The sequence below is a fragment of the Primulina eburnea genome, chromosome 16 (assembly GCF_022965805.1).
Source record: "Primulina eburnea isolate SZY01 chromosome 16, ASM2296580v1, whole genome shotgun sequence".
Lineage (NCBI taxonomy): Eukaryota > Viridiplantae > Streptophyta > Magnoliopsida > Lamiales > Gesneriaceae > Primulina > Primulina eburnea.
The window spans coordinates 6,116,968-6,138,347 of record NC_133116.1 but is presented as its reverse complement, the minus strand read 5'-3'; the positions used below and the strand labels follow the sequence as shown (position 1 = coordinate 6,138,347).

Sequence of the window (21,380 nt, the reverse complement as noted above, 5' to 3'; positions counted from 1 at the left end):
CATTGCCGCCGTACCTATCAAGTATTCATGATGTATTCCACGTATCTTTGTTGAGACGATACGTAGCAGATGAGTCTCACATTTTGCATCCCTCTGAAGTTCAACTAAATTCAGATTTGTCTTACGTGGAACGACCAGTGCGGATTCTCGATCGCAAAGACAAGGTATTGCGGAATAAGATCATTCCTCTTGTCTTAGTTCAGTGGCAGCGCAGAGGCACTGAAGAAGCCACTTGGGAGTTAGAAAGTCGTATGCGTGCGGAGCATCCAGAGCTCTTTTGAGTTGTACTATGGTTGTAATATGGAGGTGTGTGTGTTTTTCTGTTGTAATCCAAATATCAGTTGTATTCAACAACAATTGAGATGTAATAACGTTGTTGTTATTTCAGTTTTTGTTCATCCTATAAACTTGATTTCGAGGACGAAATCTTTTTAAGGGGGGGAAAATGTAGTAGCCCGAATTCCAAATTGGGTAATTAACGGATTAATGGTGATTAAGAAGGTTTAATGTGTAATTTTGACCGTGGTCATGATCGGACGGACCGAAGATGGTTCGGTAGCACCGAAGAGTTCGGACGATCCGAAGTGGGTTCGTTGGATCCGATCATGAGGTGTCAAGAGTTGATCGACACGTCAGTTTACATGCAAGTTCGGATGATCCGAAGTGTAGGTTCGGTGGATCCGATCATGAGGTGTCAAGAGTCGATGGACACGTAGGAGTTCGGACGTTCCGAAGTGGGTTCGGTGGATCCGAACATAGCCTATAAATAGTGCTCGGATTTCCTCATTTTGCATTGCAAATTCTTGAGTTGTCTCTCATATTTGAGAAGTTTGGAAGGTTCTAGGGTTAGTTGTCGGTCGAGCGATAGCCAAGAGCTGCCAGGATTGGTAGCGTAGCGACGCCTGAGTTACGAGGCAATCGACATCAAAGGGCTGTCGACGGACGAAGGTAAACCCTAAACCTTTGGTAGTACTGGTTTTGCTAGTCTAGCATGGTAGTATTGTTCATTGGGTATGCTTTTGATGCGTAGGCTTGTTCTAGACCTGATTAGCGGTGTTGCGTAAGGCTAGGCTTGCTGTGATAGAGGTACGAAAGTACTATCCGAGATATCCTGGTCGAGTATACATCCTTATATGTGTTGCATGATTATGTGGTGCATTGATATATGTCATATGATGCATGCTATTATGTCACGTTTTATGATGCATGTTGCATTTCATGTTGAGCCGTATCTCCTTCGAGATAGCCTTTACTGTTGAGCTGTATCTCTTTCGAGATAAGCTATATCTTGTGGGGCCGCTCAGCCCTGTCTTGTCTTGTGGACGCATGGACACCGAGAGTACACAGTGGCCGACGGGTCCGGAGGGCTTCGGTGATCCGGGACATTTTAGGTCCACGTCTGTTCTTGTAGTGGATGCAGTGACCCAGAGGAGTACCGCGCGGCACTATCCACTTGGCGCCTCTAGACTGAGCATTTTGAGATCCTTTGTGACTCCTATTTCTTGACTACCCTGGTATCATATCATAGCATGTGCATTTCATATAGGTTTGTATACTCATGCTTTTGTACTGGGCGTTCTTATCGCTCACGTCTTCGGTTTTGTTTATCTTGGACACCCCATTCCCACGGGGCAGGCCTCAGGTTGGACAGCTCAGGAGGAGGAGGAGGAGGACGTTGAGTAGCTGGTTGGTTTAGTTCTTCGGTATCTTTTTGTTTCGATATGGTTGTACCGTATATTTCAGTTTAGTTGAGTTGTTCTGGATTTTCGATTGGGTTGTATAACTATCGTTTGGTGACAGTTTTCCGCTGTTATCTCTGATTATTATTAATTAAGTTAATTGCATGCTTAGTTCTTCATTAGTAGGTGATTCTGGAACGGGTCACTACACGTTGATGCCAAAGGTTGGAGTGTTTGCGGATAGTGTGAACCAAAGCTGGATTTTGGTCTTGTGTTAGGTAGTAGAGGCCATTATGTTGCTTGCCCAGGCCAATCGTCTTCCTCGTAGTAGCGTCCTGAACAACACAAAAATCGGGAGAGAAAATTACGATACATTTCAATGCCCTTGTTAGTTTACTAACTGATAGTAAATTAACTTTAAATTCTGGAACTCTGAGAACATCATCAATTTCTATGTCAGGTGAAATGCGTAATGAACCAATTGATTCAATATGTGCCTGACTACCATTTGGCAAACCAATAGTGGTTGTTCCTGATATTCTTTTTGATTCTAATAATTCAACTGAGGAAGCCACATGATCTGTGGCTCCACTGTCAATAATCCAGCACAAGCCCGAAGCAGCCAAATTAACTTTAGATGATGATTTGATGTTACCTGTAGTGTTTGTAAAAATTTGTGGGTTACCCTCATTGGTTTTCCGGATCATGGCTATTAATTGGTTGTATTCATCAGTTGTGAACCTTGGACCATCATCTGTTGAAACAAACTTTGTCGTTGTCTCTGGTGCTTTATTCATTTCCACCTTCACGTTATTTGCATTTGAAGGGCGTTGGTTAAATGGTTTCATATTCTTGCCATGAAACTTATGACCAACTGGAAAGCCATGGAGGTAGAAACACTTTTCAGTGCTGTGATTATCACGGTTACAATAAGAGCAGTGCAACTGTGCTTTTTGTTTTTGTTCTTGATGTGCTTGAGTTGTCTTGCTATTTTGACCTACAATCATGGCATGGTGGTTCATGTTCCCGCGATTGAGAGAGACTTCAACTTGTTTCTCTTGTTGAAGAATAAGTGAATAAACTCGTCGCGTATCAGGTAGAGGCTGCATCAACAAAATTTGACCACGAATGGCTGCATAACTGTCATTTAATCCCATCAAAAATTGCATAACCTTCTCCTTTTCATCTCTCTGATTAAGTTTCTCCAATCCTCCACACGAGCAAGATAATGTCTCATGATAGGATGAGAGTTCATCCCACAAAGATTTAAGCTTTGTGTAATAGACTGAAATAGATTGTTGTCCCTGCCTATGTTCCACAATATTTTGTTTGATCTGATAGATTCTTGAATCGTTCCCTTGAGAGAATCGCTCTTGCAGATCTGCCCAAACTTCTGCTGCAGTCTCCCAATAAATTACACTACTGGCTATGTCCGGATGAATAGAATTCAATATCCAAGACAAAACCATGTCATTGCATCGTTTTCAAGAATCAAAACTAGTGTCTGTTGTAGAAGGTGGCTTGATTAATCCTGTGACCATCCCAATCTTGTTTTTAGCGCTCAAGCTAATTCGCATAGCTCGACTCCATGTGCTGTAGTTGTCTCCTTCGAGTACCTTAGAGACAAGTACCATACCTGGATGATCCGAGTGATGTAGATTGTAGGTGTCTAGGGCTTCTATGGTAGCCTTAGACGATGTTGAGTCTTTTCCATTGTTGCCTTTGTCTCCCATGATTGTAACAATTGCGGAAGCGTTTGAAAGATTTCAGAGTCACCAGGTTCAATGCTCTGATACCATGAAAGAAGAAGTGAATATTGGGAGAATTTCTGTATATTTACTCTAAAGAACAACATGAATTTATACAGAGCATAGGTTGCGCTATTCTAGGAAACATAATATACAAAATCAATTACAACTATTGACTAATATATACATTCCTATAACAGAAAATATTATTCCTATAATCTAGCAGATTTTCTTTCTCGTAACAACTACTTCTCATGAATTGAAAATTCATAACTATCACGAATCAATTTTATAAGATGAATTTTTTATTCACGCATCTCATTAAAAATAATAATTTCAAAATTATTTATTATTATTATTATTATAAATATAAACATAATTGATCGTCTCGTTAAAAATCTACTATTTAATTAATCGCCTTCCGAACTTGGAATAATCACATATTAAATATAACGAGTCATCATTGTAATGAATTCATATTTTTTTTACATGAAAATGTTACGTTACAAAAAATAAATATTTGCACAATATTTGATTTGTGGATATGTCAGATGTGAAGATACACACCAATTTGGATAAAAATGATAAAAATTTAACTTTTAAAAACACAACGATTATGGAAACTAAATCTGACCATTCATTATAGTTTCCTAAACAAATACAACGCCGAAACGAAAGAAAAACAATAGAACTTGATGAAATAAACTCTCAAAATGATTGTGTATCAACAAATCAGTAGGAGATTACAAAAATATGAAAAATATAACAAAATAGTACTAGAATATGTAGGAGAATACTAAAATATGACTGAGAAATCTTAACTAAATCTATGACAATTCTGCAGAGAGTTGCCTGGAGTTTTTGAGAATGCTTATTTACTTTCTTTTGTGCTTGGACTCAATCAATTTGGACATATTTAAAAAAAAAATTTGTGCTTGGGCTCGATCAATTTGGCCTATTTAAAATTTAGGGCCAACAATAACTTCTTCATAAAAAATCATATTAAATCTTTTTATTTGTCAATTTTATAAAACTTGATTCATAAAAACAATTATTAATTTTTGTTCATAAATTTTATTTTTCAATATAAATATAAATCGAATTGAATTATTTTGCCAATATCAACGCATTCGCTTTCCTTTGCTTCTTCGATTTTCCAATTTCTCAGTCGCTTATTTTTACTCTCTGAGAGAGAGTGTATTTTTTTAATTATAATTATAATTATTGATTTCTGCTACTGAATCCTTGTTGATTCCAGTTTCAGGTACATAATTTGTAACTCATTTTCCTTCTTTATTATTTTTTTGGGGGATTGCAGAATCGATTCGATCATTTTGGATTGGTTCAAGTTATAAATTTAACTGCATGTTACTGTTTTTTAGAATTCTTGAAGATGAATTCGATAAGTATTCGCTTGAAGCCATGAATTTTTTTTTGTGGGCTTCAAGAAGTGGAAAATACTTCGTACTGCCATCGGTAAGATCAAGTTTTTTTGGCAGAGCGTAAGCTAAGCTCTGGCATTTGTGTTTGCAATTTCATATCTTCATTCCTGTGGCTGTATGTGCTGCTATTTTTGACGGAGCAACTGTGGGGCATGATACTGTAAAATAGAGAATTTCAAGGTGTACGCGTTTATAAATATGCGACTCAAAGGGAGAAAAGACGTTACATCTCTGAACAAGATCTATGTAGTTGGTGTAATGGTGTTGAACATAATGACTTAGAGGTGGTGAATTTTTCATATTAATCTTGTAGGATTGAAAGAATATGAGCGGTGCTGTAGGGAACAACTTGCTGCTTCAGTATTACTTTTCTCCTACCAGATTAGAGCATAAGAGGAGAACCAATTCTTCGATTTCAAGTTGGAGAAGTTCTTTTTTCCAGCCTCAAGCAAGTTCACAAACACACCAATTGCCTTTATCAACTGAACTCCATGGCCAAAGATTAACTGTGAAAAAAATTATTTCACGGATGGCAAAGCAGCGTGCTGTTACGAGGTCATCTCAGGCTGTTTTGGCCACTGATCCATCTTCTGAGGTGAGAGTTCCAAAATATATGTTTGCCTTTTTGAGATGATAGTAATATCTAGCTAAGTCTAAATCAAATAGATTCACAAAACATGGTGTGAGAGAGCCTTTGTCTAATGCTCGCTAATATTAGACAATGATCCTCATGATCACGATTTATGAGATTTTATGGTCTGTTGTTTTGTCACCATTGGAAGAAAAAATTCAAATTGTAATAAGGCTGAGAATGATTGTCAAAGTATCAGCCAAAAAAACCATGTTAAAATGACTGGTGGGCTTCAATGGTGAATGCGGCAAATATGATTAATTGGACATTCATTTGATTTTATTTGTTTTACTTCCAGCTGCTTGTAGAGAAATTCAACCTGGATGGAAATGTTGAATTACAGGTAATCACAGTAAGATTTATCCTGAGAATGTCGATTACAGATTAATCATCATTTCATCCATCGACCCATGTTCTTAGAATACTCCTGCGATGATAGATCATATCATGTCTGTTTTTAAATGTATAATATTGAATAAAAAAACAGGTTGAAGTAAGTAGCCCAACATCAGGATCAGTGGCAGTGGTCATATTAAAGTAACAAGCAGTGGAGACAGCCTTCTTCTACATTGGGGAGCTGTAAAACCCCAAAACAAGTATGTATAACTGGACTAAGAAATCTTAATCAACCAATATGTTCGAGCATCACTAGATTTGCAAACTAGTACCATCTGCAAATTTTCATTTTTTTTTTAATTTTACCCAGAAATTGGATATTGCCTCAACGCCGTCCAGTTGGAACTATGGTGTATCAGAACCAAGCACTTAGGACTCCTTTTGTGAAAGTATGTTTCAGATTGCTGCTTAAGTGAAACTAATTAAATGTGTTCTTAGACCACAGTAAGAATCGTTTTATGACTAATCTTTTAGATAAAATGATTTGATATGGTGATTTTTTCTTAGTTCGGATCAAATGCAGTCCTGAAACTAGAGATAGATGATCCTTCAATACAAGCTCTGGAGTTTATTATTTTTGATGAATCCCAAAATAAATGGTAAAACAACTTTATGTCCGAGAAATTTCGAGTCCATGCATTGAACCATTAAGTTAATAGCAGCCCTTTGCACCAATTATGTTTTTAGGTACAAGAACAACGGCGGAAATATTCGTGTTCAATTACCAGCTAGAGAATCAAGGACAACAAGTGTTTCAGTCCCCGAGGATCTTGTGCAAATTCAGGCATACTTGAGATGGGAAAGGAATGGAAAACAAATTTATACCCCAGAACAAGAGAAGGTATGCCGTGCTTACCCTTCAGTTTTTGTAAAGAACAAGCGTGATGCTTTTCTGTTCTGACGCCCCTTTTAATTTTTGAGATTTCTGGAGAAATTTGAATTCAAGCTCCTAACTTTCATTGCTTAAAGTTTTGCTCGTTCTTTTTCTTGTGAAACGTAAAACACATACTTCGTGGATTTTTTTGGTCTGTGACTTTCAGTGTGTAAATTTGAGAAATTGAGCGTGATATTGTGCAATGTGAAACTGGTAAATATGTTTGATATCATCATCACAGACCATAAAATATTTTGCTGGGGCGATCCTAATGATCCAATATTCCAAAAACAAATGAATTTTCTGTCCTTGTAGTTTGTAGCTTCAGATACATGGAAATGTGCTCACTAGAATTTTTAAAATTCTGTGAACTTCGATAGTTTTTTATTGTTTGTGGCAACAATTGTGCTAATTTATTCATTGTCTGGAATACTTAGTTTGCTGTAGGATATTGCTTCTACTGTTGATTATGCATTTGATAAAATCCACAAAAACAGGAGGAATACGAGGCTGCTCGATTGGAGCTGTTTGAAGAAATAGCCAGGGGTTCTTCAATTCAGGACCTTCGAACAAAGTTAACGAGCAAAAATGATATAAGAGAGAGCAAGGAGAAACTTGTTTCAGGAACAGAGAGTGATATTCTAGATGATCTTGTTCAAATACAAGCGTATGTAAGATGGGAGAAAGCAGGCAAGCCAAACTATTCTCCAGAACAGCAACTAGTAAATTTCAAATCTCTCAGATGCTTTATAAATTTGATAATCATGATACTGAATGACAAATAGTTTATTTGCGTCCAATATGTTTCTTGTTCTGCTAAATACAGTGGGGTTGCACATGGATTGTTCTCATTGCTTGTTTCAAGTCTTTCGTTTAATCTAGTGTTGTATATTTAACAGAAAGAATTTGAAGAAGCAAGAAAAGAGTTGCAGGTTGAGCTAGACAAGGGATCTTCCCTTGAGGACATACAAAAGAAGATAGTCAAAGGAGAGATAAAAACTCAAGTTGCGAAGCAACTGGCAAAAAAGAAAATTTTCATGGTGGAACGAATTCAACGCAAGAATAGGGATGTGATGCAGCTTTTAACTAAGTTTTCCTCTGAGCCAAAAGAACTAAATGTCTACTCAGAAACACAAGTGCTCTCTGAAGTTCAACAGTTTGTGAAGGAAAAAGAGAATCACATTGCTGACCCTGTTTTGTGCAAAAAAATTTATAAGATTGCTGATAAGGAACTTCAGGTGAATAAGCAGCATCAAAGCATTTTTCGAGTTAAGAATTGTATCAAAGTTTTTTTGATATTTTCTTTTTCAAAAGGTTCTTGTAGCAAAGTCCTCTGGCAAGACGAAAGTTTATCTAGCAACAGATCTTCCCAAATCTGTTGTTCTTCATTGGGCTTTATCTGAAAGACCTGGACAATGGGCAGTATGTATAAAAGATTTTTGAATCTTTCATGTTAATTTAGAAAGTGAACCTGTTGAGCTATAGTGGTGACTTGTTGCCAAGAACTGATAAAGACAATTGGAAATTATTTAGGCTCCTCCTTTAAGTGTACTGCCGGCTGATTCAGTTTCTTTGACTAAGGCTGCTGAAACAAAATTTTCAACCAATTCTGTTGATAATCAACCTTACAAGGTTTGTCAAAGAAAAGTTTGTCAGAATGAGTAGCTTTTAAGATTGATTTCAAATCAATGAGCTATGTGAGATTCATTTCATTGTCTATTTGACTTACAGGTCCAATCATTAGAAATCACAATTGATGATGAAAAATTTGTAGGAATGCCATTTGTTCTTTTTTCTGATGGGAAATGGATAAATAACAGTGGGTCAGACTTTTACATCGACTTTACAGCTGAATCTCGGAAGGTTCAAAAGGTTGTTATTTGAATTCTTGTGATTCTGTCTTCACGTACTATCATGTAGTCTCATATGTTGCTTCACATTTACGGTATTGCCAACCTATTCTAAATATTCTGCTCATGAAAGGATGCTGGGGATGGCAGAGGGACATCAAAAGCTCTGTTAGGTAAAATAGCAGAATTAGAGAGTGAAGCACAGAAGTCCTTTATGCATCGGTGAGTAATCTCTACTGACTGAGGCGCCCCTTATTTCCTCTAATTATTTGCTTCTCGATGTTTTAAATCTATAGGGACGTAACTATTTCCAAAGAAAAACAGTTTTTCTTGCACCACAAACTCATTCAGCTTCGACTGGTGATGCAATTGCCTTCTGTTTCCAATTTCCTTCCTCAGATTATTGTTATTTTAGTTTTTTTCAATCTTCTGATTCGCTTCTTAGCATAGTTCTTATTTAGACTCGTGCATCCCCTTCTGAATACTGGAATTGACTTTTAACTTGAGGGAAAATTCTTTGTGACCTACATGTTTTCTGTTTATCCCCTAATCCATCTGAAATGCTGTTAGATAGTAACACATTTTAATTTCTTAGAAGCTGATGATTGTTGTGTCATATTAAGAGGGCATGCAACAAATTTCCCGCAGATTCAATATTGCTGCAGACTTGATGGAAGAAGCGACAAATGCTGGTGAACTCGGTCTTGCTGCGATTCTTGTGTGGATGAGATTCATGACTACTAGACAACTCGTATGGAACAAAAATTACAATGTAAAACCACGGTAAGACTTCTACGCGTCCTCTTTGCTTGATTTTATAGATGTATTTTGGACGTCTGGAAATTTGGATAGAGCTAATTGTATGCCTCAAGAATTTCCTTGGACATCTGTTCTAATAGTTTCCGGTTTTTTTACGTTATGAAAAAGAATTTTTTTGTGTAGTATATAAAATTTGTTCGTTCCCATGAATCTTTTGGTGGGCAGTGAGATAAGCAAAGCTCAGGACAGGCTTACGGATTTACTACAGAAAGTCTACAGAAGTCATCCACACTATCGAGAAATTACACGTATGATTATGTCCACTGTTGGTCGTGGAGGTGAAGGTGATGTGGGGCAACGTATAAGGGATGAAATTTTAGTCATTCAGGTCTTCTTCAGAAGTGTTATGTTTTGCTCCATCATTTTTCTTCGTTTTTTTTTTTCAAATTCGTAACTTTTGGATTTGATGATGTTTCATGTTTTAAAATTGAACCGCAGAGAAACAATGACTGCAAGGGTGGGATGATGGAGGAATGGCATCAAAAGTTACACAATAACACCAGTCCAGATGATGTTGTAATTTGTCAGGTATCTAGAAAGTCAATCTAGTTTCTCATCACATTTAACAATCTCTTTGGTAGAATTTATACCATATATGTGATTTCATTTGAATCGTACTAATGATATTTGTGTATCACAGGCATTGATTGACTATATTAAGAGTGACTTTGACATTAGTATTTACTGGAAGACCTTAAATGATAATGGCATAACAAAAGAGCGCCTTCTTGGTTATGACCGTGCAATCCACAGTGAACCAAATTTTAGAAGAGATCAGAAGGATGGACTGTTGCGTGATCTTCAAAATTACTTGAGAACTCTGAAGGTTAGAGTATGATCAATGGTTGAAACGATATATTAAGTTGCTGGAACATGGTGATTGATTCTAATCTGCATGATTGTATGCAGCTAATTTCTAAAACTTGATGCATTTAGCAGAGTACATAAATATGGTATTTACTCTAGCTGCTCGAAACTGTTACTTTAAATTTTGTGAGAAGTAATGTCAGATGAAAAGTTCACAATTTAGGGTGTCTTTTTCTGTTTTTCTAATCTTGGCCTGAAGAAGATTGTTTCTGTGAAGCATTCTTCCCTTCGTTATTGGGCCTTTCTCCAAATTTTAATCTAACGTGTATACGAGTGCAGGCAGTTCATTCAGGGGCAGATCTAGAGGTTGCTATAGCAAATTGTATGGGATACAGAACTGAGGTAATGCATTCAACATGACTTAATTGTTACCAATTTTCTTTACTTTTAATGTACATGTGTTATTAACTCATGTCAGGGACAAGGATTCATGGTTGGTGTGCAGATAAATCCAGTACCCGGTCTGCCATCCGGATTTCAGGTGATATTAAACAAAAACATTTGAATCATGATTCAATCATGGCTTATTCAATAATAAATAAAACCTTTCTGTATTGTTGTTATTGATATAGGAACTTCTTCAATTTATTCTGGTAAATATTGAAGAGAAAAATGTTGAAGCCCTTCTTGAGGTACATCAATTTTGTTGGTAGTTTCACTTTCCTTCCCCAAACCCCTAATTCAGTGATCAAAGCACCGTTATATTTTTTGTTCTCCTGGATATGGAGAATATTCCTACATTCAGGGATTGCTAGAGGCTCGGGAGGAGCTTAGACCGATGCTTTCCCAATCAAACGAACGGCTTAAGGATCTTATATTCCTGGATATTGCCCTTGATTCTACAGTTAGGACAGCTGTAGAACGTGGATATGAAGAACTGAGCAATGCAAGTCCTGAGGTGTGTTTTGCCAAATTGATTACATTTATCTATGTAACTTTATATTTGTTATATATTTCAATCTTTAAATGATTTTCCATGCTCGTGTTCCTTCATTTTGGATTATATTCATCCAGAAAATCATGTACTTCATCTCCCTTGTCATTGAAAACCTTGCGCTTTCAGTGGACAATAATGAGGACCTTATTTACTGCTTGAAGGTGAGGTTGAGTTTGAACAAAACATATCCATCACTGCTGCTTTTCTGTTTTAACCTCCAATATTTCATTATTCATTTTCTTTTTGCAAGGGATGGAATCTGGCTTTGACCATGTTGAAGTCCGGCGATGATCACTGGGCAATGTTTGCCAAATCAGTCCTTGACAGAACAAGACTTGCACTTGCAGGCAAGGCCGAGTCATTACATGAACTACTGCAACCATCTGCCCAGTATCTGGGTGCACTGCTTGGCGTGGATCAGGGAGCTGTATGTAATCATAGATATTAAACAGGGTCCTTTTTTCACCATCTGCCGTGGCTTATAGAGTAAATATCTATAATTGCTTCATGTAGGTCGAAATTTTTACTGAAGAAATTATTCGGGGTGGGTCAGCTGCTTCATTGTCCTCACTTCTTAATAGACTCGATCCGATTCTCCGACAAACCGCCCATCTAGGAAGGTTGATATGTTATGTTCTATTTTTTCAGTCTAAATAGATTATATTTTTGTTTGATGCATCAATCTAAACCACATTATTTTACGACGAAAACCTAACAAATTTTATTACCAGAATCCGATTTTATTTGCTCAGTTCAGGCATTTATTTAGCGAACATGAATCCATACATTAGGATTTTCCTGATGATATGAGTTTTATGTTCTGAAACAGCTGGCAGGTCATTAGCCCCATTGAAGCTATTGGATATGTTGTTGTGGTTGATGAGTTGCTGTCCGTCCAGAACAAATCTTTCTCAAAACCAACAATTTTGGTGGCCAAATCTGTTAGAGGGGAAGAAGAAATTCCTGATGGTGCTGTGGCAGTACTGACCCCAGATATGCCTGATGTTCTATCCCATGTTTCTGTTCGAGCACGGAACAGTAAGGTAGTATTTTGTTAGCTTTTGGGTTTCAAAAGTGTGATTGCTGACAATCAAAAGTATCCCGGTGACATGCCATTTGAATTCTCTCCTTTGTGTAGGTTTGTTTCGCCACATGCTTTGACTCCAATATATTGGCTGATATCCAGGCAAATGAAGGAAAGTTATTACTCTTAAAACCTTCATCTGCAGATGTAGTATACAGGTATTTTGTGGTGGAAATTAATTAGCCGCTGACTTGCTTTTATATTCCAGATAAAAATTATATTTGTTTCGTTTGTTCTTTATTCAGATTTTGTGCTCTTTGATCAAATCTAAACTTTAAAGCTGACAAACTTTACCATTTATGTGGAGATGAATGGTTCCCTTTTACATTAACTGCAGCGAGATGCAAGAGGATGATCTAGAAAGTTCAGTTGACCCCAAGATTGTTTCTTCTGCACCACCTGTGGCATTGGTTAGAAAGCAATTTGCTGGAAGATATGCAATACGTTCCGAGGAATTTACCAGTGATATGGTCAGCCCACAGTACTGTTGAGAATATTATTTCATTCTTATGCTTAATGTGTAGCAGAATGAAATATGAACAACAAATGCTATTGAAGGTCACTTGTCTTGTGTTAAGCATTGCAAGATTGTATCTGTACAGGTTGGAGCTAAATCACGCAATATTGCTCATCTTAAAGTGAAAGTGCCGAGTTGGATCAATGTTCCAACTTCTGTTGCCTTGCCATTTGGTGTCTTTGAAACAGTCCTTTCAGATGATTTGAACAAGGTCATTTCGTGCATCTCATGTTTACTACCCTATCCTTTTGTTTGTTTTCTCTAAATAAAGTAAAAATTTTGCATGGTTTATTTGGAATGACACATATATTTTAAATTCCAAGCATTTTCTTCTCATTCCTTTATCTTACTGCTAGAATAGAATTTTTATTTTACCTAGGAAAGTTCTATCATTTCTGTAAGCGCCTCTAACTTTAAGAATGAGAATATTAGATTTTTACGAAAAGGGTATTATCGCTGTTTGGAGCAAACTGAGGTTGAAGGAATGTCCTTGGTTGGCATCTACTTGTTAATAAATTGTTACTTTCTTCTGTTTCTTGTTAAGTAGTTGTCATTCTTCCTGTTCTAGATGCTTTACATATTAGACATTGCAATAAATTGGAGAAAAATGTTACTTTGTCAGTTATATAAACAATGCCATGTGCCTTGGCCGACACTGGGTCACCTCCAAGTTTAACTGGCATGAAGTTTGTTCTCTGTGTGATTAATTTTCTTGTATAAGGTGGTTTCTTTGGATGTACTTGTTTGCACATTGCTGAAATATGTGTCAACTCAGTAATAAAATGAATCAATCTGGCAGAATTGTGAAGTTGTCATGTTTTGCAGATAGTGGCTACTAAGTTGCAAGTTCTAAAAACAAAATTAGATGGAGGGGATTTCAGTGCTCTCGGTGAAATTAGAGACAAGGTTCTGGAACTTTCAGCTCCACCTCAGTTGGTATGTTCTTCTTGGACCATGTTACGTTCACGGGTAATGGATCTAGTTATGGGGCGATTAAGTGAGAATTCACCACTCGCAAGGGTGTGAGCGTGTTTCTGGGATTTCCGCCCACGTCTCGCTATTTTTGATAATTGGGAATTGAGGCTCGTTGAAGAGAGAACCTCACGATCTCAGACTTAGTAGAAGCAACACAAATTTCATATCTTTATTTCGTCACTTCTGATAGCTATATATACAGAATTTGACAAACCAAACTAAGGGATAAGAATCCCAATCTAATCCCATCGATATCTTCCTAGAAGATATCTTCCTAACTAATAAACAACCCTATCTAATCCAAACCAACTAAATGAGATAACCTCTTATTTAAAAACAAGATAAACATAGAATCCTGTGATCCTATGATCTAATCTATCCTCTTGTATTTCCCATGAGTGTGCCTTTGATAAACAATATCCTTCATAGCCGTTGGGTTGGGCTCGGTATTTGTTGGGAGTGGGCTGGTCGTGACATTACACCCCTGTGGAGACACGTGATCGTCCACGATCACAAATGAGGGAAACTCTACGGCCAAGGTGGAAGCATCCTGCCACGAAGCCTCGGTGGGTGAGAGGCCGGCCCAGTGAATCAGCAGCTCACGACGTCCCTGGCGGAATCTGGAATCGAGAACGGCCAGTGGCTGCGGTGGTTCGTCTTGGTTAAGCGTTGGCAGGTCTGCGCTGTGGGGAATGTTGCCCCTAAATGTCTTCAGAGAGGAGACATGGAAGACTGGGTGGATCAAGGAGGAGTCAGGAAGCTTGAGTTTGTATGCTACTTGACCAATGCGTGCGATAACTTCGAATGGGCCAAAGTAACGTGGGGAGAGTTTCTTGTTCACCCGCTTTTCCACACTCGATTGGCGGTACTGTTGTAAGCGTACCAGAACCATGTCCCCGATGGAGAATTGGACATCCCGGTGAGAGGAGTCATATTGGGTCTTCATGAGGTTCTGGGCGTGCAGGAGGCGTTGCCGGAGATGTGTTAGGACTTCGTCTCTGGCCTGTAATTCTTTGTCGACGGCCTCTAATTTCGCGACCCCTGGGCAGTATGATAGAAGACGCGGTGGTGGTCGGCCGTAGACAACTTCAAATGGTGACGAACGTAAGGATGAATGAAAGCTGGTGTTATAGCAAAATTCAGCCCATGCAAGCCATGTGGTCCATTTTTTTGGGAAGTCACCTGAAAAGCAGCGAAGGTACATCTCCACGATACGGTTAACCACCTCCGTTTGGCCATCCGATTGAGGATGGTAAGCCGACGTAAAACAAAGTTGTGTACCACTCAAGCGGAATAGTTCCTTCCAAAATCCACTGGTAAATGTGACATCTCGGTCGCAAACAATAGACTCGGGCAACCCGTGAAGCTTGAAAATATTCTCAAAAAAAATCCGCGCGACCATAACTGCTGTATAAGGGTGTGAGAGGGCAACAAAATGCGCATATTTTGAAAATCTGTCAACCACAACCAAGAGAACATTTTTCCCTTGTGATAGGGGAAGTCCCTCGATAAAATCCATCGAGATGTCCGTCCATACGTGGTGAGGAACTGGAAGGGGCTGTAACAGCCCGGCAGGCTTCAAATTTTCAGTCTTATTGCGTTGGCAAACCTCACATTCTGCCACAAATGTTTTTATGTCGCCGCGCATGCGTGGCCAGTAGAAGTCCCGCTGGACGCGATGCATAGTCTTCAAATATCCTTCATGGCACGAGCTATGAACATAAGTGATGATGGTACCTGTCAAATTCGAATCTGGAGGTACGAAAACCCTCTGATTATACCAAAGGAGATCATCAGAGAAATCCCAGGGTCCAAGAGCTTCTCCCGCCTTCACCTTATCGATCAAGGTCTGTAACTCGCGTCTAGAGACGAGTTCGCTTCTGATTTTGTCCAACCATTCCAGCCGTGGGATTGATAGAGCACAAATAGAGCTACTGTCGGGTTCATCCCTTCTTGAGAGGGCGTCGGCGACCACATTGGATTTGCCTGGTTTGTATTCCACCTTGAATTCAAATCCTAACAGCTTACTAATCCATCGTTGCTGAGGTGAAGTTGTGATACGCTGTTCCAACAGAAATTTGAGACTGTAATGATCGGTGTGCACCAAGAAAGAAACCCCCCATAGGTATGTTCGCCAGTGGCGGATGGCTTTAGCCAACCCAATCAACTCCTTTTCGTATGCCGGTAAATTTCGGTGGAGCAGAGCCAAGGCCTGGCTATAGAATGCAATAGGGCGGCCATTTTGGAGAAGAACAGCTCCTAATCCACTTTCTGATGCGTCACATTCGATCACAAATGGTTCTGAAAAATTCGGGAGGGCAAGGACGGGTGTGGATGTCATAGCCTTCTTCAATTCCTCGAAGGATCGAGTAGCTTCTTGTGACCAGACGAAGGAATTCTTGCGAAGGAGGCCGGTCAGGGGTGCGGCAATAATTCCGTAGTTCTTGACGAATTTGCGATAGTACCCCGCAAGGCCTAGGAACCCGCGAAGGGCGCGGATAGAGGAGGGGGCCGGCCAGTTAGCGATGGCAGCAATTTTATCGCCATCGACTGTGACCCCCGATTGCGTCACTCGATGGCCGAGATATGCTACTTCTGTTTGAGCTAGAGAACATTTGGATCGCTTCAGAAAAAACTGTTGTGCCTTGATCGTGGAGAAGACCAGGCGTAAGTGTTTCAAGTGTTCCTCCCAAGATTTGCTGTAAACCAAAATATCGTCGAAGAAGACAAGGACAAATTTGCGTAGGTAATCCCCGAAGATAGTGTTCATGATGGCCTGAAAAGTGGAGGGAGCATTTGTTAGCCCGAAGGGCATAACCAAGAATTCGAAGTGACCATGATGTGTCCTGAATGCGGTCATGGGAATGCATGTTGGATCCATCAGGACTTGGTGGTATCCTGCTCGGAGATCCAGCTTGGTAAAGAATTGGGCCCCATTAAGCTCTTCCAACAGTTCCTCAATCACTGGGATTGGAAACTTGTCCTTCACAGTTCGTGCATTCAAAGCCCGGTAGTCGATACAGAAACGCCGTGATTTATCGGCCTTGCTGACTAATAGTACGGGTGATGAAAAGGGTGAAGTACTGGGTCGGATAATTCCTTGTTTTAACATCTCGGCGCACTGTCTTTCAATCTCGTCTTTTTGCGCGTGGGGATAGCGGTAAGGTCGAACCACTACAGGATCTGTCCCTTGGGTTAATATAATTTTGTGTGTATGTTGTCGTCGTGGTGGCAGCCCCTTAGGGTCCCTAAAGATCTCTTCAAAGTCCAGCAGCAGCGCCTGAAGGCTAGGCAGGTCCCTGCCGTTAGTTTCTGTAATGGTGAATGCAAAAGGGCCTGAACTTGCATCAAAATCGTCTCCTTGTAGGCTGACCGGGTTACCTTCATGTGGGAAATTCATGACCCTGTGTGTGAAGTCCCAATTGATGGCGCCCAACGTGCACAACCAATTCACCCCCAAGACCACACTAAAGTTTCCCAGTGGTATCAAAAACAGATCCACATAGAATCGAGCTCCTCCCAGAACAACCTGTACCCCGCGGCATACCCCTGAACATTGGAGTTGTTCGCCGTTGGCCACAGACACTCTTAGGGTGGGCCAGGTTTCCACGGACAATCCCAGCTTGGCGGCCTCCCGTGTATCCACGAAGCAATGCGTGCTTCCCGAATCGATCAGGACCCTTACGTGGCAGTCTTGTATTTTCCCCCAAATCTGCATGGTTTTCGCACCATGGGGGCCCGCCATTGCATGTATAGAGGCTCCAAATTCTTGTGGTTCTTCTTCTTCCGTAGGGTCCTTATCGTCGTACGTGTCATCTTCTATTCCTTCCAACAAAAATAACCGTTTGCATCGATGCCCTGGTGTGTATCGTTCATCACAATTGTAGCAGAGCCCCTTAGAACGCCGCTCTTCCAGCTCCAGTCGACTCAATCGTTTGATCCTAGGAGTTTGGGGCTGTTGTTGGTTGTTGGTGCTACGTAACGGTGCTCGTGTTTCCTCTCTCGGATAGTCGTTCCGTTTCTCATATAATCGTGCTAGATTCATAGCCGAGGTGAGGTTTTTTGGGCGATGGATTTGAACTTCTATAGCGATGTTTCTTCGCAATCCACTAATGAACAATTGTGTCTCTTGTCTCGATGTTATGGGACCCGAACGGGCCAGCAATTCTTCGAAGTGTTCCTGATAATCATTCACCGAGTTTGTCTGACGTAGTTTGGCAAGATCGCCAAAGGTATCTCCTCGAAGGGGTGGGCCGAATCTGAGATCACATTGTTCCGCGAAGTCCATCCACAAAATATCGGGCTGATCCCGTTTCAATTTGCTAAACCACAGCTGAGCCTTGCCTTCGAGATGGAAGGATGCTAACCCCACTTTGTCTGCCTCATGTGTGTGTTGGTGGTCGAAGAAATGCTCGCAACGATTGAGCCACGTCAGGGGGTCTGATTTTCCATCGTAACACGGAAAGTCTAACCTGGTATATCTAGGTATGACAAACGAGTTGTCTTTCCCTTCCCGCATGCGTGGGCCAGTGGAGTACGTATCACGAGAATCCACGTGGTTGTTGTCACCGCCCAGGTCAGGCGCTGTTTCTGTTTTGGTGGCTGCGACTTGGATCGATAATTCTTCCAGGCGTGTGGCAAGATCCCGGTGTCGCTGGTCGTTCTCTTGTTGTCGCTGGTTACTCGCCGTTCTGTCCTCCTTGTACATGTTTATGAAGGCTTCGAGCTGCCTGTGCATGGAAAGCAAATCCCCCATAGCGGCTGGCTCTGATACCAAGTTGTTACGTTCACGGGTAATGGATCTAGTTATGGGGCGATTAAGTGAGAATTCACCACTCGCAAGGGTGTGAGCGTGTTTCTGGGATTTCCGCCCACGTCTCGCTATTTTTGATAATTGGGAATTGAGGCTCGTTGAAGAGAGAACCTCACGATCTCAGACTTAGTAGAAGCAACACAAATTTCATATCTTTATTTCGTCACTTCTGATAGCTATATACAGAATTTGACAAACCAAACTAAGGGATAAGAATCCCAATCTAATCCCATCGATATCTTCCTAGAAGATATCTTCCTAACTAATAAACAACCCTATCTAATCCAAACCAACTAAATGAGATAACCTCTTATTTAAAAACAAGATAAACATAGAATCCTGTGATCCTATGATCTAATCTATCCTCTTGTATTTCCCATGAGTGTGCCTTTGATAAACAATATCCTTCATAGCCGTTGGGTTGGGCTCGGTATTTGTTGGGAGTGGGCTGGTCGTGACAGACCACCACTTGGTTTGATGATAAACAAACTTCAAATATTTGTCAGAAAGAGATACCTGCAGGCACATCTATTCCAGTTTTAGTTTGAGTGTTTCCTTTCCTTTCAAATCAATTGCTTCTAATTATGAATTTGATCTCAAAGGCTAGATTCTGAACCTAAGTTTTGGTGATTGAATGTATATGATTATTTTTTTGGAGAAGATGACCAAGTTATCAGGAATTGACCCAGTTTTCGTTGAAAAAAATGATTCCACGTCCAAATGTCAGGTGAATTTTACTTGCATAATCTTGTTCCAGGTCAAAGAGCTTAAAGATGTGATGCAACAGTCGGACATGCCTTGGCCTGGTGATGAAGGTTCACGAAGATGGGAACAAGCATGGATGGCCATAAAGAAGGTGAGCATTTACAATACCTTGCTTTTTTTAGGTGGAATTTCTTCTGGTTTCCTCTAAATTCTGCTGATTATTTTAGTATGGCCTTATACTTCATCATTATCTGTGTTTTTAGGTATGGGCTTCTAAATGGAACGATAGGGCATACTTCAGCACAAGAAAAGTGAAACTTGATCATGACTATCTTTGCATGGCGGTCCTTGTCCAAGAAATAATAAATGCTGATTACGCATTTGTTATCCACACTACTAATCCTTCTTCTGGGGATTCATCAGAAATATATTGTGAGGTACCCCAGATTATGTCCTCTCACTTTAATGTTTGGTGTCAATTATATGGCAAATAAGAGGGAAATGTTGATTTACTAAGTGACTTGGACATATCTTTGTACCACTTATATACACAGATTCTACAGAGAAAGACATGACTTGTTCAATATTCTATGGCTACAACTTGAACTCCTGATGAATCTTTACCAAAGGCTTGTAACCTTGGACGAGCAGTGTCTCTCGATGCTTTTATATATGCATGTCCTGAATAAATTATACATCTCATCTAATAGGTGGTTAAGGGGCTTGGAGAGACACTGGTGGGAGCGTATCCAGGCCGTGCTTTGAGCTTCGTTTGCAAGAAAAATGATCTCAATTCTCCTCAGGTAAATCAATTATCTTGGACTCGAACCACTTCTGAATGTTATCCCTTTTAGATTATGAACTATCTGGATAGTGAAATTGCGATCCGCCTTTTTTATTAGGCCATCCATTTTTTAAAAATTGAATCAATGAAATTGTTGTTTTAGTACTTGAGAAATTACAGGCAAGCCGCATCATGAAAAGATGATGAGTGTGATTTGTGTTCAGTATACGGAGCCTAACTTTGTACATGTACATCCTTTGAACCTTTTCAGGTTTTGGGTTACCCCAGCAAACCTGTTGGCCTTTATATAAAGCGGTCTATGATATTCAGGTCAGATTCAAATGGTGAAGATCTAGAAGGTTATGCTGGTGCTGGGCTCTATGATAGGTAACACTTGACAGAATTTAGAGAATTGACGAGCTTATGTTTTTTTTAAAAAAAATTGTGATTCACCTTTATACATGTTTTTTTTTTTTTTTTTTTATCGTTTCTTACAGTGTGCCAATGGATGAAGAGGAGGAAGTAGTGCTTGATTACTCATCTGACCCATTGATTGTCGACAATAACTTCCGGTGTTCAATCCTCAGCACCATAGCCCAAGCAGGAAGTGCTATTGAGGATATTTATGGATCGGCACAAGATGTCGAAGGTGTCGTTAAGGATGGTAAGATCTATGTTGTCCAAACGAGACCTCAGATGTGATCATGCATGGTCAAACATCATATATATGAAGAATTTGTCCATGGATCGATATATTGCAGGACTTGAATTATATACACTCTAAACATAGCTTAGTTTTATTGAACTCAGTCATCATATACCAGTAATAAAGAACATTGCATTTGGCATAAGCTTTAGAATCCCAAAATAACTCTCAATTACTTACAGGCATGAAGGATAACTAATATATTTCTTGATGAAGTACTAATTGAAGCGTGTTCAAATTTGTAGTTTATATATTTGCACATAATTGTGTAGGAAAAAAGTCTTGATGACTGAAAAAAATTGGTGCTGGTTGTTTTTTCAAAAAGTCTGAACTGATAAGAGAAATGACTAAAGATTGTATTCTTACTTTAACACGTTCCAACATGCAAATATTGGAGACAAGAAATGTATAAGTGGGATGATATCCTAGTCAAATATATAAATTTTAGTTGGTATCAGACAATAAATGATACAGAATACCAACTCGATGAAATATAAGTGACTTTACACATAATATGCTTTGGACTTTTAACTTTTGGCGTTGATATCATGCT

At 39.5% G+C, this 21,380-nt stretch overlaps 1 protein-coding gene across 1 annotated transcript; it reads left to right on the top strand.

Moving 5' to 3' along the window:
* The first annotated feature begins 4,556 nt into the window (after positions 1-4,556).
* Positions 4,557-20,972, top strand: LOC140817263 (alpha-glucan water dikinase, chloroplastic-like). Its single transcript, XM_073176902.1, is given in 36 exon segments — positions 4,557-4,691; positions 4,810-4,903; positions 5,183-5,464; positions 5,799-5,843; positions 5,988-6,027; positions 6,030-6,096; positions 6,207-6,285; positions 6,404-6,495; positions 6,584-6,737; positions 7,268-7,492; positions 7,670-8,008; positions 8,085-8,192; positions 8,304-8,402; positions 8,502-8,642; positions 8,754-8,842; positions 9,269-9,403; positions 9,605-9,767; positions 9,878-9,967; positions 10,080-10,265; positions 10,586-10,648; positions 10,725-10,787; positions 10,879-10,938; positions 11,052-11,204; positions 11,321-11,404; positions 11,494-11,670; positions 11,757-11,863; positions 12,073-12,286; positions 12,382-12,485; positions 12,665-12,797; positions 12,930-13,055; positions 13,670-13,780; positions 19,390-19,488; positions 19,601-19,774; positions 20,048-20,140; positions 20,393-20,508; positions 20,619-20,972. Coding segments are annotated over 34 exon segments (4,404 nt in total). The 5' UTR covers positions 4,557-4,691; positions 4,810-4,903; positions 5,183-5,194; the 3' UTR covers positions 20,824-20,972.
* The last annotated feature ends 408 nt before the right edge of the window (positions 20,973-21,380 follow it).